The sequence below is a fragment of the Saccostrea cucullata genome, unplaced genomic scaffold (assembly GCF_032062105.1).
Source record: "Saccostrea cucullata isolate Sc308-1 unplaced genomic scaffold, CSIRO_AGI_Scuc_v1 ctg2704, whole genome shotgun sequence".
Classification (NCBI taxonomy): Eukaryota; Metazoa; Mollusca; class Bivalvia; order Ostreida; family Ostreidae; genus Saccostrea; species Saccostrea cuccullata.
The window spans coordinates 50001-63780 of NW_026935372.1; the positions used below are offsets into that span (position 1 = coordinate 50001).

Here is a 13780-nt window from a genome sequence, read left to right on the forward strand (position 1 = left end):
ACGACAACGACAACGACGACTACGACTACGACGACAACGACGACAGACAACGGACAAATTGTGATCAGAAAAGCTCACTTGAGCCTTTGGCTCAGGTGAGCTAAAAAATAATTCTGTTTTGGATAGGTGGTATAAATTTCTGTAAATTTAATATCTTATTAGAATTTCTAATTAATTGAAATACATGTATAAATAAAAAATGTTTCTAGAAACAGGACTTTACAGTATCAACACCTCATTTATTTTTTATTTTTTTTATTTTTAAAGTTGTACAATTTTCAATTTTTCACTAAATTTTGTCCTGGTAGAAAAAAAAGTTGTTTATATATGTACCCCTTCTTTAGTGAGAGAGGCACCAGTATTTAAGCAAAAATATTTCAATTTTGGAGGGAAAAACATTTTTTGTGGTAAATTAATCCTTGAGTTTTATTGATAAGTGATATCAATATTATAAATAAAAAAAAATCATTTCATAATCATTTAATTTCACGACAAAATGTCGCGAATTTAAAGCTTTGAAAATTGTCGTCACGCGCTAAATCCCCCACAGGAATTTTCAAAAGTTGGCATGTATGCTTATACTGTATATATATTTATATCAAATAAAAGGTATGAAATATCATCTAATATAACATTTATAAACATTAGGGTAAAAGACTAAATCATATAAGTTCTAAAGAAAAGATTTATAAAGTATCATGATAAATATTTGAATTTGCAGATGTTAGAAACTTTGCGAAGGACTGAAAATAATTATACATCACTTACTTTGCCGAGATTGGACGCTTTGTTTTGGATTGTGCACGATTTTGATTGGTGGACTGTGGTCGAATCTGGTTGGTCAGTTTAGAACCTGGTCTTGAGGAGGACTATAAATAAAATCATTCTAAAAGTCAGTATTGGTAACCAACAAATTTTCATCAACTTCAAATACAATTTTTATTTCTCATCTAATTTATTCAAACAAGTACTGTAAATTTTCGCATAGTAAAACATGCTTAATATAACAAAGTGCCACTGCCAAGTGACAGACGATTTTGCTTTGCTATAAACTTAATGTAATTTGTTATATCCATTAATTTCTCAGTGTATTTTAAAGCCATGAGGAATGAAAATCACTTTGCTGCAAGTGTAAATTCTTTATATTAAGTGAATTTCTAATAGCATGTTTCACTATATTTGTATGAAATTGCGCAATGAAAAGGATCAATTTACATTTAACATTCTCTAAAACAAATAAAAACCACCCTCGGTGTTCATAATATGACATCTGAAATTCTACATTGCAATGTCCCCCTGTTGACTTCATTAAATTGTCTGTACAACCAGACACAGAACATCAGTTTTATTGTAAGCATAAAATGTTAGGATATAAAATTGAGGAGACAGTCCTTACTTTGGCTGTTGATTCTGTGTTTTCATTTGGGCCTGTTATGTCTTCATCAAATTCTCTGTCAAAAAGAAAAAAATGTTTAGCATTTACAGACTGAGGTTTTCTTTAAACAAATAAAAAAAAAATTATTTTAAATATCATGTTTCTGACAAATAAACAGAAATGCAATTAGTATTTTAATTATATCAAAGATTGTGTGCTAAAATTCTTGTGGGAAAAACAAATTTACTGATAAAATAACAAGTTATCTCCCTTTAAGCATTTTTCTACAAAGTACAATAATACCAGAAAATCTGCTCCTTTTTCCAATGACAATAAGAACTGAAATCATACACTTTGTGCCAATGACAATAAGAACTTAAATCTGATGCTTACTTGAGGAATTCCTCTGAGTTGATGTTGTCAAGGAGACGAGACTTTGACAAAACAGATTCCTGTTCTCGCTAAAATAAAATTCAGAAAAAAACTTAAAGATAAATTAAACATTTACTTGATCTTACAATCAGATTGAGAAATGTCTGTCTGCGTTAAGCACGAGACCAGAAAAAATTCAGCCTAGGAGACAAATTTATAGGAAACATTTCGATAAATTCATTTATTTTTTTTTTGGATGAACTGATATTCAGGTAAGCTACAAGAATTGTGGAGTGATAGGATTTTGAATACTGTAAAATCACATATTTTTCTGGGAGTAAACGTTTGTGGTTTGAGATGAAATTGCTGATATGTGGGAATTTGAAATCATGGTTGCAGAAGTGTTGAGTGAAAACAGCAAAAATTAAATTAAACCCCACACAAAATTTAGTGATTTCTTAATAATTGCTCATACAAAGGGCAATGGTCTCCGAGGAATGACTGCTATCAACTAAACACCCAACAGTGTCTTGTTTACCAATAAATATCAGAACCAGCCACTCACCAAGACTTCCTCCGCCTCTGCTACAAGGTTAGCTGTCTTTGCCTCTAACTCAGCATTTAACTTCCTGAAAAAGTCAAACAAGTTAATGCAACATTCAAATAACAACATCCCTACAAGTTTATGCATTTAGTGTTTAAAACAAAAACCAACAATACATCTATGTAACTAGTTTACAATCCCTGATTGAGTATTTTTTTCAAAATTGACAGCAGTATGTTTTGAAAGGACATGTTTCAGGTTAAAGGGAAACATATAATAAATCAAGGTTATATTTATTAAAGAAAATGAATAAAGATATCACTTTTACTAAATTATCAATTGATCAATGTCTGATCTGTGTAAAATTTTTACTTGTATTCCTCTTCTTTGCTGGCCAAATCTCTGACACCAGATCCACCCCTGGAAGCAGACAAATTCCCGGACCCTCCCCTGGATGGAACATTTGTGTTCTTTATGCCCTGGGAAGACTGTCTCCCTGACAAAGGTCTGACTTGTTTTGCCTAAAAATAGAAAAATGTAACAGTCATTTTACATTTGCCTAAAAATGTGGCTATGGTAACACAGAAACTCTGAAAGCAGTCTTATAATAGACACTGATTTAGGCTGATCTGAGGGTACATGTACTGATGTAGGACTTTGTGTGAAGATATGGACTTGTATGAAGCACCCGTGTCACTATGCCAATATTGTATAATCTCAGGGAGATTCGTAGATTATGAATTTGGTCACTCTGTGTTTTAAACTAGAGGCCATGAAATTCACAATTTTGAAAGAGGCACCATTGCTTATCATATTTATTAGAACATTCTATCATTAAAATGATATTGTCCTTTGGTCCTGGTTTAATAATAGAACTTGTTCCGTGTATTTTCAAAGTAACACCTTTTCAATCAATGTACTCTTCAAAATCAGTGGACAGTAAATAAGGATCATATACTGTATACAGGGTTATTTTCGCCCGGTGTTATTTTCGACCTCTTACACTTGCTTACAAATTTGCCCTGTTTTAAATTCGCCCATGAGCAGTCCCAGTTTTGTTTAAGAATTTATACTGTGTTCTTCGAATTCGCCCACTTGTGACAAGGGCAAAAGGGGCAAAAATAAAACTGGGGCGAAAATTTCCCTGTATACAGTACTGTCTCCAGGGCGCCCTGTTATTGCAGTAAAAAAGTTTGGAAGAAAATGCCACTGGGAAATGGAAAATAGCCTGAGGGATCTTGAAAACAATGAGACATACAGGAAATTCTTTGCTCAATTCCTGGTCAAGATAACTCAATTACATATTAATCAACCATATAGTGCCTCGATCCTGCAAGTTAAACAATGGCTATAGCTCCTGTGTATCCCTTGGATAGGTGACTACATCACATTACAATGGTACTGGCTTTATATGATTAGAGAGGGAAATAAATATTCTATTCTGCATTCAGATTCTACAAAAGAAGGGATGGGAAGTAGCAGTTTGGTAGACTGAGTTTGAAGCACAGGCACCTGTAATCTCAGCGAGATGTCGTAGGGACTAAAATATTTGGTCGGACGTCCACTACGACATCTCAGACAGGTGCCATACAACGTGATTCGGGCTTTTTTGCTTCGACTTCGGCAGCTCATTTCAATAAATACAGACTGAAATAAATTATCTGCCCACCTCAATTTTTTCCTTTGAACATCCCTTAAAGTGTCTATCACTATAAAACTTTCCTTTCTTACCTTTAAAAGGTTTAAATCCAGTAAAATATAAAGTTGTTTATTTTTCCTGACAGCATAATGGCTGTTTGCTATTCATTTAAACCTTCGATTTTGAAGAGTTCCACAATAATTTGTTTCCAATAATTTGTACTATAGATCATTCTTATAAGAAATAGTAGTAGTATGAATTATTGGAAACAGATTATTGTGGAACTCTTCAAAATCGAAGGTTTAAATGAATAGCAAACAGCCATTATGCTGTCAGGAAAAATAAACAACTTTATATTTTACTGGATTTAAACCTTTTAAAGGTAAGAAAGGAAAGTTTTATAGTGATAGACACTTTAAGGGATGTTCAAAGGAAAAAATTGAGGTGGGCAGATAATTTATTTCAGTCTGTATTTATTGAAACGAGCTGCCGAAGTCGAAGCAAAAAAGCCCGAATCACGTTGTATGGCACCTGTCTGAGATGTCGTAGTGGACGTCCGACCAAATATTTTAGTCCCTACGACATCTCGCTGAGATTAAGGCACCTGAAGTATGGATAATACCCCCCCTTTTTTTTTTGTTAATGAAAAAAAATGTAAGAGTGTATAATACCTCAAAAATATAAAAAATTTCCCCGTCAAACACATCTATATGTCGTTATATGCACGCAGATTGTACTTTTTCTCACGTTTAAAGAATGGCCCTATTTGGTATAATAAAAATACACAAGGTAAGAAACAAACGGGGGGACCCCTATTTCGAGACAGATTTCCAAAGTAATAACAGTGTTACCTATCATAATTTTGCAAGCACTCTGTCAGGGAGATGTTCTTCTATTAGTCTCTATAACCTAAACCCTGCTATTTGCGTTTTATTTGCCATAATCGGACGATTTTTTAATCGGATACATAAAATTTTCTCCATTGGCAGCGTTGGAGGAGGTTTTGGAGTTGCTTTTCTGTTTTGCCTTATCTGATTGGTTAGATATTTAACCTGTATTACAATGAACCAATCAGATAAGGCGAAACAGAAAAGCAACTCCAAAACCTCCTCCAACACTGCCAATGGAGAAAATTTTATGTATCCGATTAATAAATCGTCGGATTATGGCATATAAAACACTAATAGCGGGGTTTAGGTTATAGTGACTAATAGAAGAACATATCTCCCTGACAGAGTGCTTGCAAAATTATGATAGGTAACACCAGGTTAGTATATAGGTCCCTGGTAACACTGTTATTACTTTGGAAATCTGTCTCGAAGTAGGGGTCCCCCCGTTTGTTTACGTTTGTTTCTTACCTTGTGTATTTTTATTATACCGAATAGGGCCATTCTTTAAACGTGAGAAAAAGTACAATCTGCTTGCATATAACGACATAGAGATGTGTTTGACGGGGAAATTTTATATTTTTGAGATATACATTCTGCTTGCATATAACGACAAAGAGATGTGTTTGACGGGGAAATTTTATATTTTTGAGATATTATACACTCTTACATTTTTTTCCATTAACAAAAAAGGGAGGGTTATTATCATACTTCAGGTGGCGTGCCTGTGGTTTGAAGCGTTCGTAGCAACTGATAAATTTCCTTTTTTCCTGCAATATCTTCCAAGCCCTTAATGGTTAAAAAATGAAAATTCCATAAAAATAAATTAAAACACAAGCAAGTAAGCTTTTGACTCGATAAAGCGACTTTAAATTATCCTCGGCTTACAGAATTATTTCTTGACTGTGCTTCTGACATGATTACAATCTACTTTACGACTAATAATGAAAGTCGTAAACAAAGTCAATATTTTACCATAATCACATTAGAATAAATGGGTCAACATCGGATGAAGTTGAAATCGCTCCAAATGTGCACTATTGAAAAAGATCAGGACAAGTAAATGAAGCTATCTATCAATAAAATACCTTATAAATTAACAACAAAATAAATGAAATGAGGACAATACTGACATACTTTTCAAATAATTATTTCCACATAGAATTATTTTTTCCAAAATTATCCGAGTTTGCGACTTTAAACCCATCTATGACATTCAACGCATGCGCAGAATTATATATGTAATCGAAGATACAAATATTTACAAAAATATTGGACGCCATGTGTCGAAAAAGACGTGATTTCCCCTCAAATCACCTTTCTTTCTACAATGTCCACTAATTTCCTACAGATAAGCGATGTAGGCCTTGAATTTGAAAGCAGAAACAAGTTTGGCGCACAAAGTAGCGTGCGTCATGACGTTAGCGCAGGACTCGACTCGGAGTCGCTGGGAGGGGGAGCGTTCAGTGTGAAGCAGAACAGAAAACCTCGGAGTGAGGGGAGATACAGCAGTATCGGCGATGGACTAGAGTCACGGATCAGGTGTGTATACAGGGTCACTCTTTACATCCTGACACTGGCTGACATTACCACCCCCCCCCCCCCCTTGTTATTTTCCTAATTGTAAGAACTTTTGAATATTTTAAGTTGACATTTTAGGGTTATTTCCCCTCCACCTATTTTTATTTCAATAATTTCCCTAATAACTTGACGGTGCGACTGTTAGGGCAAGTGCATTTACTTTTCAGTTGTAATTTAGATCAGGCTTGTCAAACCGCACGTTGCATTTAGTGTGTTTAGACTGTCGTCACATGATGTTGTGTGTAGCACAACGAAGCAGAAGCATGAGATGTGCTGACTTTAAATGAAAAACAATGTAATTAATATTTATCTAATATATCCATTAAATCTTATCAAAGCTATATATATTTTGTGTTAAACTTCGTAGTAATCCTGTGTTTTCTGATTAGTGCAGTCTTGCACTTTCACCTTTTATTGGACTCCTTAGACTTCAAACCGCTTGAGACATTATCTCCATTTTGAAGAGACATCTGACTGTAATTTTTAGTACCATCCATTAAATTTTGCTGATGTAATGTATTTGGGGATTGTTTAACTTAATTATTTTTTAATTGCCATTGGGCTCTCTCTACCAACATTTGCACCAAGCTAGGTGCAAAACATGCTGTAATGCTAAAAGTAATTAAAGGTACTTGGACACAGATTTGAAGTTGATATTTTCTGTTTATTTCTGTATAATATCACGAAGTATATATTTTAATAGCATTTCACACAAAAATTAATTAAAAGTCTTCTTTCATTTAAACGTTATTAAAACTTTAAATTTTTTGGTGGGTTTGATTGACACATCCTTGAACTTTCACAAGTCTTAACTTTATTCCTAGTCCTTTTGAAAAGTGGCAATCCTGATGTGCATTAATGGAAAATATTAAAACTTAAATCAAGAAAAACAATTTTATTCAGAGTTGAAATGTTAGAAAGCATAACTACTTCACAAGTATCCTCATTCCGTTGTGTACAGAGTTTTGCGAATCGATCACACTCGTGTTATGTACACAGGTTTTCGTAAACATTTTATTGTTTGGTGTTCATGATTCATCGGGTGCGTTAAGTCGCCAAAGTCTGTTCACCACAACTGCACGGACTGAGAATATATTGTGTGTTTGTTTTGCTTTAGAACAAGTCTATCTGAATTTTCTGGATTATTAAGGTCTTCCGCTCAGGCGGAAGACCTTCTACTGATTCTGATGGTTAAGATTATTCCCTATTATTCTTTTTTTTTTTCCTAGACGCCAACTTTGAGACCTCGTAACTCGCTCATTTCTGAACGGATTTCGCTCAAATTTTCAGAGTTTTTGAACGTTACAAAACTCAATTAAAATGTTTTCATACATTTCAAAAATTCCCTTCCGCTTTCGAGTTATTTCCCTTTAAGTGAAAATTTGGTACTGTTCGTTTCCAGACAAAGGCTCAGAAACGACAAAAGCTGGAGCAGAATGTCTACTGCATTTAAATACTAGAAGAATTGAAGTTGTGCCTATCGGTTTTTCTTTTTCGATTTCTGCGCTCCAAACGGTGCTAAATAGGGGTCGAAAATGATAACGCCCAAAAGCGCCAAATTTTACATATATTTCCTTGTATATCTTTTAAACTAAAAATAATTTGTTAAGACATATTTCACAAATATTGTGCATAATTTTAAGATCTATCATTTGACATTATTAAAAAGGGGCTGGCACCTCAAATTAGGGGCCAAGGGCGCTCGAAAGTTTTTGCTTTATAACTCAAAAACGGTAAATATTTCGATATGGTTATTGATTTGAAATGGGTTCTTTAACATCTTACTGATCTCATGAAAACATTATTTTGTTCGAATCTTGTGTTATTGAATGAGCAGCAAACTTTATGTACAGGTAACTGACTAGTTTTATACGGCAAGTGAAGAATTCTTTATGCGTACGTGTATAACACGTATAGCTGAAATAAACTGGATAAAAATATATACTTAACTAAACTGAATGTTAAACTTTGTTGAAATACAGTTTTTAACGTATTCTCTAGCTGGATGTCATACAGATTATTCAGAGACAACTTTCTCCTTGTATTTAGTTTGAATTACAATCTCTCATTCGATTGATACTCAATGTTGCATTATTTATAAATAAAAGAAAAGATAAGCTTAAAATAATTCACTGTCATTTTATTCAGGCATCGTGAATTTTCCTCGGACCTTGACTGCTTTGTTTACCAGTTGTGCAACCTGTTTATCGATCGCACATGCATTGACCTATATACATTCCGGAGGTCAGCATTACCGCTCTTTGATTTTTACGCGAGTCCTATAGTTATCTAAAACGATGCTAGTCATCGATTTACTCAGTTTAAAATCAAGAATTTGTTATTTGCGTAAATCGTAAGAATATTACAGACACAAATATAAAGGTTTTCTTGAACATGTACGAGTATTAAAAGATAAAATGTCTGATTCAAAAGGCGCTGCGATTTTGCTCAGGTACAGATGATTTCTCTGGACGAGTCCATTGGTTACACTGAAAGGTGACGCAGGATGACCTATCGATAACTCTGCCAATTTTGATAGAGATTGTAATTGCACATGTACATAAATTAATGTTGAACTTTACCCTTGTGAAGTCCATTATAGTTTCGTTATTTAAAGAATCGGGGATATCACTACTGCAACTTAATTGTTTTTAATTTGAACGGATGATTCTATATTATTGGAAAGGTACACATTTTTAGGCGCCGTCGTCTCCCTCTCAACTTTGAAGTAATAGCAATCGTTATATGTATACGGGCCCATATCAAGTTATTCTAATTGTTGCTTAATTTATTTCAGAAAAAATTGCGATGTTGTTAAAAGTAGCAATTACAATTAAACATGACAAATGCACACAGTAAATTGTAACTGGAAGTGACGTTTTCAATTCTCATGAAAATCGAAAATAAAATTAAGTAACTTTGAGTTTTGCATAATTTGCTACATAACTTATCAGTGTATTTTTCCGCATGATATGCTCATAAATTTCTTTGATTTCCTCAAATAAAAAAGCTAGAATATCACAATGACACGATTTTATGTGCATGTACATAATATTAACTAAACTACATGCTGTTTTACACAGAAGAGCACCAAACATGAGCTTTAAGAATACGAGAAAAAAAAAATAATTAGAAATTCTTCTAACAAATGCAAAATTTCTTCCTGTAATTTCATACAAATATTCCAAGCCTTTCTTTCGTGTTTATTGGACTAAAAGAGATTAAATTATTAAATTTCCTCTCACTGCGATACGTAACCCCCCCCCCCCCCTGAAATGATACAATGCTTTCCTTCAGAGTCGAGAATGGCAGGCCAGGGCTGGTGGTGAAATCCATGATTACTCCATAGCCTATTATAATATTAACCAAAAAATTATACACGATATTGTTAATTCGCAGGTTGTCAAATAAATTTCAGAAAAGGTCGGCAAAGATGAGTATGCCTAACTAAACTTTTTTATTCATAAACTTTTTAATTTCTGGGGTGTACAATCGAGCATCGAAGTGTGTACATGTACTATATGTACTATTTTTTTTTTGGGGGGGGGGGGGGGGTTTACCAGTTTTCGCTGCATTTGATATCCTGAATTTTGCATTGCATTTCTGACAATTAAACAAAGTTAATAGAATATAATTGGTGACAGTAACACAAGTGATTTATAAAACGAAAGAAGTCAAGCAATAAAACGTTAAAGTTTGTATTTTGAAAAATAAATCAAGTCAAGTCACATAAAACAAAGACAGGTTGAAACGCTCACACATGGACATACATACAAACGTTTAGGTAACTCGGAGTAGTCCAGAGTAGAACTATATTTTCTTGAAGACGGAATGTCCGGTACATCTAATGTTCATGACCGGGATAGTTCACGGCAGTTTCATCACACATACGCAATTATCATACAAGTCGAACGCTCTTTGAGGTTGAGGATTGACACTAACTCCTTAGATAAATACTGAGTATCAATGTCCTTTTTACTGTCTTAACTTTACTTGATAGGTAAATAATTTTAGCATATGTAAAAATAAGCATTAGAAATAATTCTTTTCATAAAATTCAATTCTGTTACATATCAAATGAATTTGTAAAGTTAACTTTATGACAATTGTCATGCTGCAGATCTGTAGCTCGCTAGCTGTTCTAAAAAAAAATTGAGATGGATCACCAGAGAGCTACAGTGCCATCCATATTATCTCAAGTTCAGGCTCAGAAGGACAATTAAAAACGGTTGTAAGGAATGTCTAACTGTAGAAAAGTTTAAGGAATGTGTTAGAGACACACGGTAAATAATATTTTTAGATTCAAGCAGTTGAAAAACACGGATTTGAATATAGCTTCAGTGCAATATTTTTCTAATATTTTCTAGTTTTTTACTCTTCGTATTTCTCAATTCATCATGTTTAAATAACGTGTATTTATTTTTATTAGGACACATTAAACCTTATTTGTCAACCAGTCTGACAGTGCCCATCTGTCACGAGAACTTTAAACTTGATAATAACTATTGAATGAGTTGAAATAGGACTTTCATATTTCACATGTGCATTATTTGTGACATGTAATTTTCAAATATACTGTGATTTTTAACCCCGTGACCTTGATCTTGGAGCTTGACCTACTTAAAAAATAACAATACTTTAATTTGACCATAACTATTGAAAACTTCATTTTATAAACATGTACATGTAATACCTGTGTCAACGCCTTTGAAAATTCATTATGATTTTTGACCCTTTGACCTTGAAGTTTGACCCACTTTTCAAAAACATTAACCATAGTTATACCTTTTGAGAGAAAAGAGATCGATTAGGGCTTTTATTTTACCACTGTGTATTACCTGTGACATTTTTTTAAATACCGATACGCTGATTTTGACAATGTGAGCTTGAGGCTTGACTTACTTTTCACAATTTTAATCTTGATCATAACTTTTGAATGAGAAGAGATAGGGTTTTCGTATTACACAAAAATCAAATGTATGTGACCTGTGATAAAATCATTTCAAATACTAGCATATAATGAACTTTGACCTTGAAGTTTAACCGGCTTTAAACATTGCTTAAAATTGACCATGACTTTTGATACAGAAAGGATAACACTTTCATACCTAGATTTACACATATATACACGTATTAGCTGTGACAAAGCCTATCGAAAAAAATATAGCTTAAGAATTCGTCAATACGGTAGCACACAAATGGCTTTGCTTATCACCAGCGTGTGTCATGGTGTGACGTAAGGTCATTTTAACAAGGTCAAGGTCGCAAACATTCCTTTACTATCTTTTTTCATAGTAAAACATAAATAAGATGACATCTACCCTTAAAAGATTGCTTTAACAGTAGAATATGGCATGACCTTGACCCAAGGTCATTTCTCCTTGTCCGCAGCTCCGACGGAAGACCTACTCGTTGCTTTGCAACGAGCTCGGCTCTAGTAGTATAAATATTTTTCATTAATACACATCAGGATTGCCACTTTTCCTAAGGATTAAGAATGATGTTAAGATCTGTGAAAGTGAAAGGATGTGTCAATCAAACCCGCCAAGAATTTTTAAGTTTTAACAACTTTTAAATGAAATAAGATTTTTAATTAATTTTTGTGTGAAATGCTATTAAAATATATAAGTCGTAATATTATAGAGAAAATATCAATTTCAAATCTGTGTCTAAGTACCTTTAATGATTTATATTATTCTTTTTGGAGAACACTATACTGACTCAGATATTACATGAACTGAAGTCTACACTGTTTAGAGTATAGATTTGATGAAATTATCAACATTAATGATTATTATTGTAGTGGTTGTAATTTCTATTTCAGTATTGAAGCAAAAGGAAAAATTGACAGACTTCTGGTAAAGTATCAATATTTTCTTCGATCTGTGTTTCTTTCATGTCAAATGATTTTAAAGTTATCGTAGTTTTACTGGATGAGTTATAGATAGATGCTGTTGTAGGGAGAAATAAAGAATTTGTCGGACGTGGAGAAGTTTGTGTTGTACCTGAAGCTTCCGACCGGAGATACGTCTTCTGAGGACCTGAGGAGGTAAGTCCTTAAGTCATACTTAGGCATAACAAAAAAATTCTGTTTGTTTACGGTTACCCGACCGACCCTAATTTTAATCGGCGACCCAAACTTTTTTTCGTCGTAAAAATCCGGAAGTTACTGGCCTGTCAGTTTTACTTTTACATTCATCTTTGAAATCGAAATTGAAAGTACAGAAACAAAACCAGAGAGTTCAATTTCTACACCAAAGAGTTTGTTGCAATTTGCTTACTATTGCGTGGCAGTTGCAGGGGTGTGCAACTAGCATCGCCTGATGCCCGGTGCTACCGTTTTTTGGGTAGTAAAAATTAAAATTATGCATATAATACATGAGAAATACAAACGTTATTTTCACTCATTGTTTTGCTATTTAATTGCCAACTAATGTAAATTTTCCAGGCAGCATGCTCCAACTGTTCTTAAATTACTGTTACCTTATCCAGAGCTGCCAACCCTTACGATTTTGGCGTAAGGTGTACGAAATCAGCGTCTAAAATACGCCTTACGATTTCTCTGTATATTATTCCGATTTCAGGTTTTTCTCGTTCAAAGTTTATAATACCGGTATTTTCATAGCTGGCAGTCTATAGTTTCTACTATTATAATATATTCATAATTCTTAATTGCTTGTATCATCGTTTCGGTTTTAGATGGCCGATCACATTCATGTCAATGTTTTAGAGTAAAACGATGGAAACATGCCTCAGATTACATGTCTATTTGCAAAAAAATCTTCAGCAGCAGGGGGCCTAGGTGGTCCCTAGACCCCGCCTTACTATTTTTCATTTTAGAATGTTGGCAGCTCTGCTTATCCATTTTTAAGTACTACCTAACTTATTTACTTCAAAAAAAGATCGTTTTTTCCTAATTCGAATTTCCTCCATTCCTCTGTTAAATGGTAAATACATGCCGATATCTCTTTCCATTATTTACAGTCCCCCAATCAACTAATGCCAAGTGTTATGTGGTTAAACTTTAATGTATATCAATTGTATTTAATTGTTTGAAATGAAAATAAAATGATTTTGCTTCATTTTAGATAAGCTACACTATTACAATATGTTCAGAAAAGAAGAGATAATATAATTTCCTAAAATTTTTAAACTTCAACTTTTAAAGGAATGACTTAGGACCCTGACTTTCTCAACAATGAATTTTTTATATTTGTTTTTACCAATTTTTGCCCCTATATTTGGACTGCTCACTTTTAACTTCGGGCTAGTAACTTTATTGCTGTTACAAGCCTGTGGGCTAGTACTTGATTTTTTTTAATTGCACATCCCTGAGTTGTAAGGCAGTTGGCAAGAAACCACCCATATTACAAGCCAAATAA

The 13780-nt window shown here is 33.6% G+C and overlaps 2 protein-coding genes across 2 annotated transcripts in view; one reads left to right on the forward strand and one right to left on the reverse strand.

The window, feature by feature from the left end:
* The window catches only part of LOC134242584 (testis-expressed protein 9-like), an 11815-nt gene extending 6024 nt beyond the window's left edge, over positions 1-5791 (reverse strand). The window contains exons 1-6 of the mRNA XM_062724683.1: positions 5706-5791; positions 2664-2812; positions 2313-2376; positions 1769-1836; positions 1397-1451; positions 769-869 (exon numbers count right to left, since the gene is read on the reverse strand). Coding sequence (XP_062580667.1) covers positions 769-869; positions 1397-1451; positions 1769-1836; positions 2313-2376; positions 2664-2812; positions 5706-5735 — 467 coding nt within the window. The 5' untranslated portion in view covers positions 5736-5791. The remainder of the gene's footprint in view (positions 1-768; positions 870-1396; positions 1452-1768; positions 1837-2312; positions 2377-2663; positions 2813-5705) is intronic.
* A 288-nt stretch (positions 5792-6079) lies between these two features.
* Positions 6080-12447, forward strand: LOC134242586 (uncharacterized; the record flags this gene model as incomplete). The annotated part of the gene is made up of 3 exons (XM_062724685.1): positions 6080-6359; positions 12223-12256; positions 12359-12447. Coding segments are annotated over exons 1-3 (335 nt in total), but the record flags the coding sequence as incomplete, so codon positions are not given.
* Positions 12448-13780: the final 1333 nt, after the last annotated feature.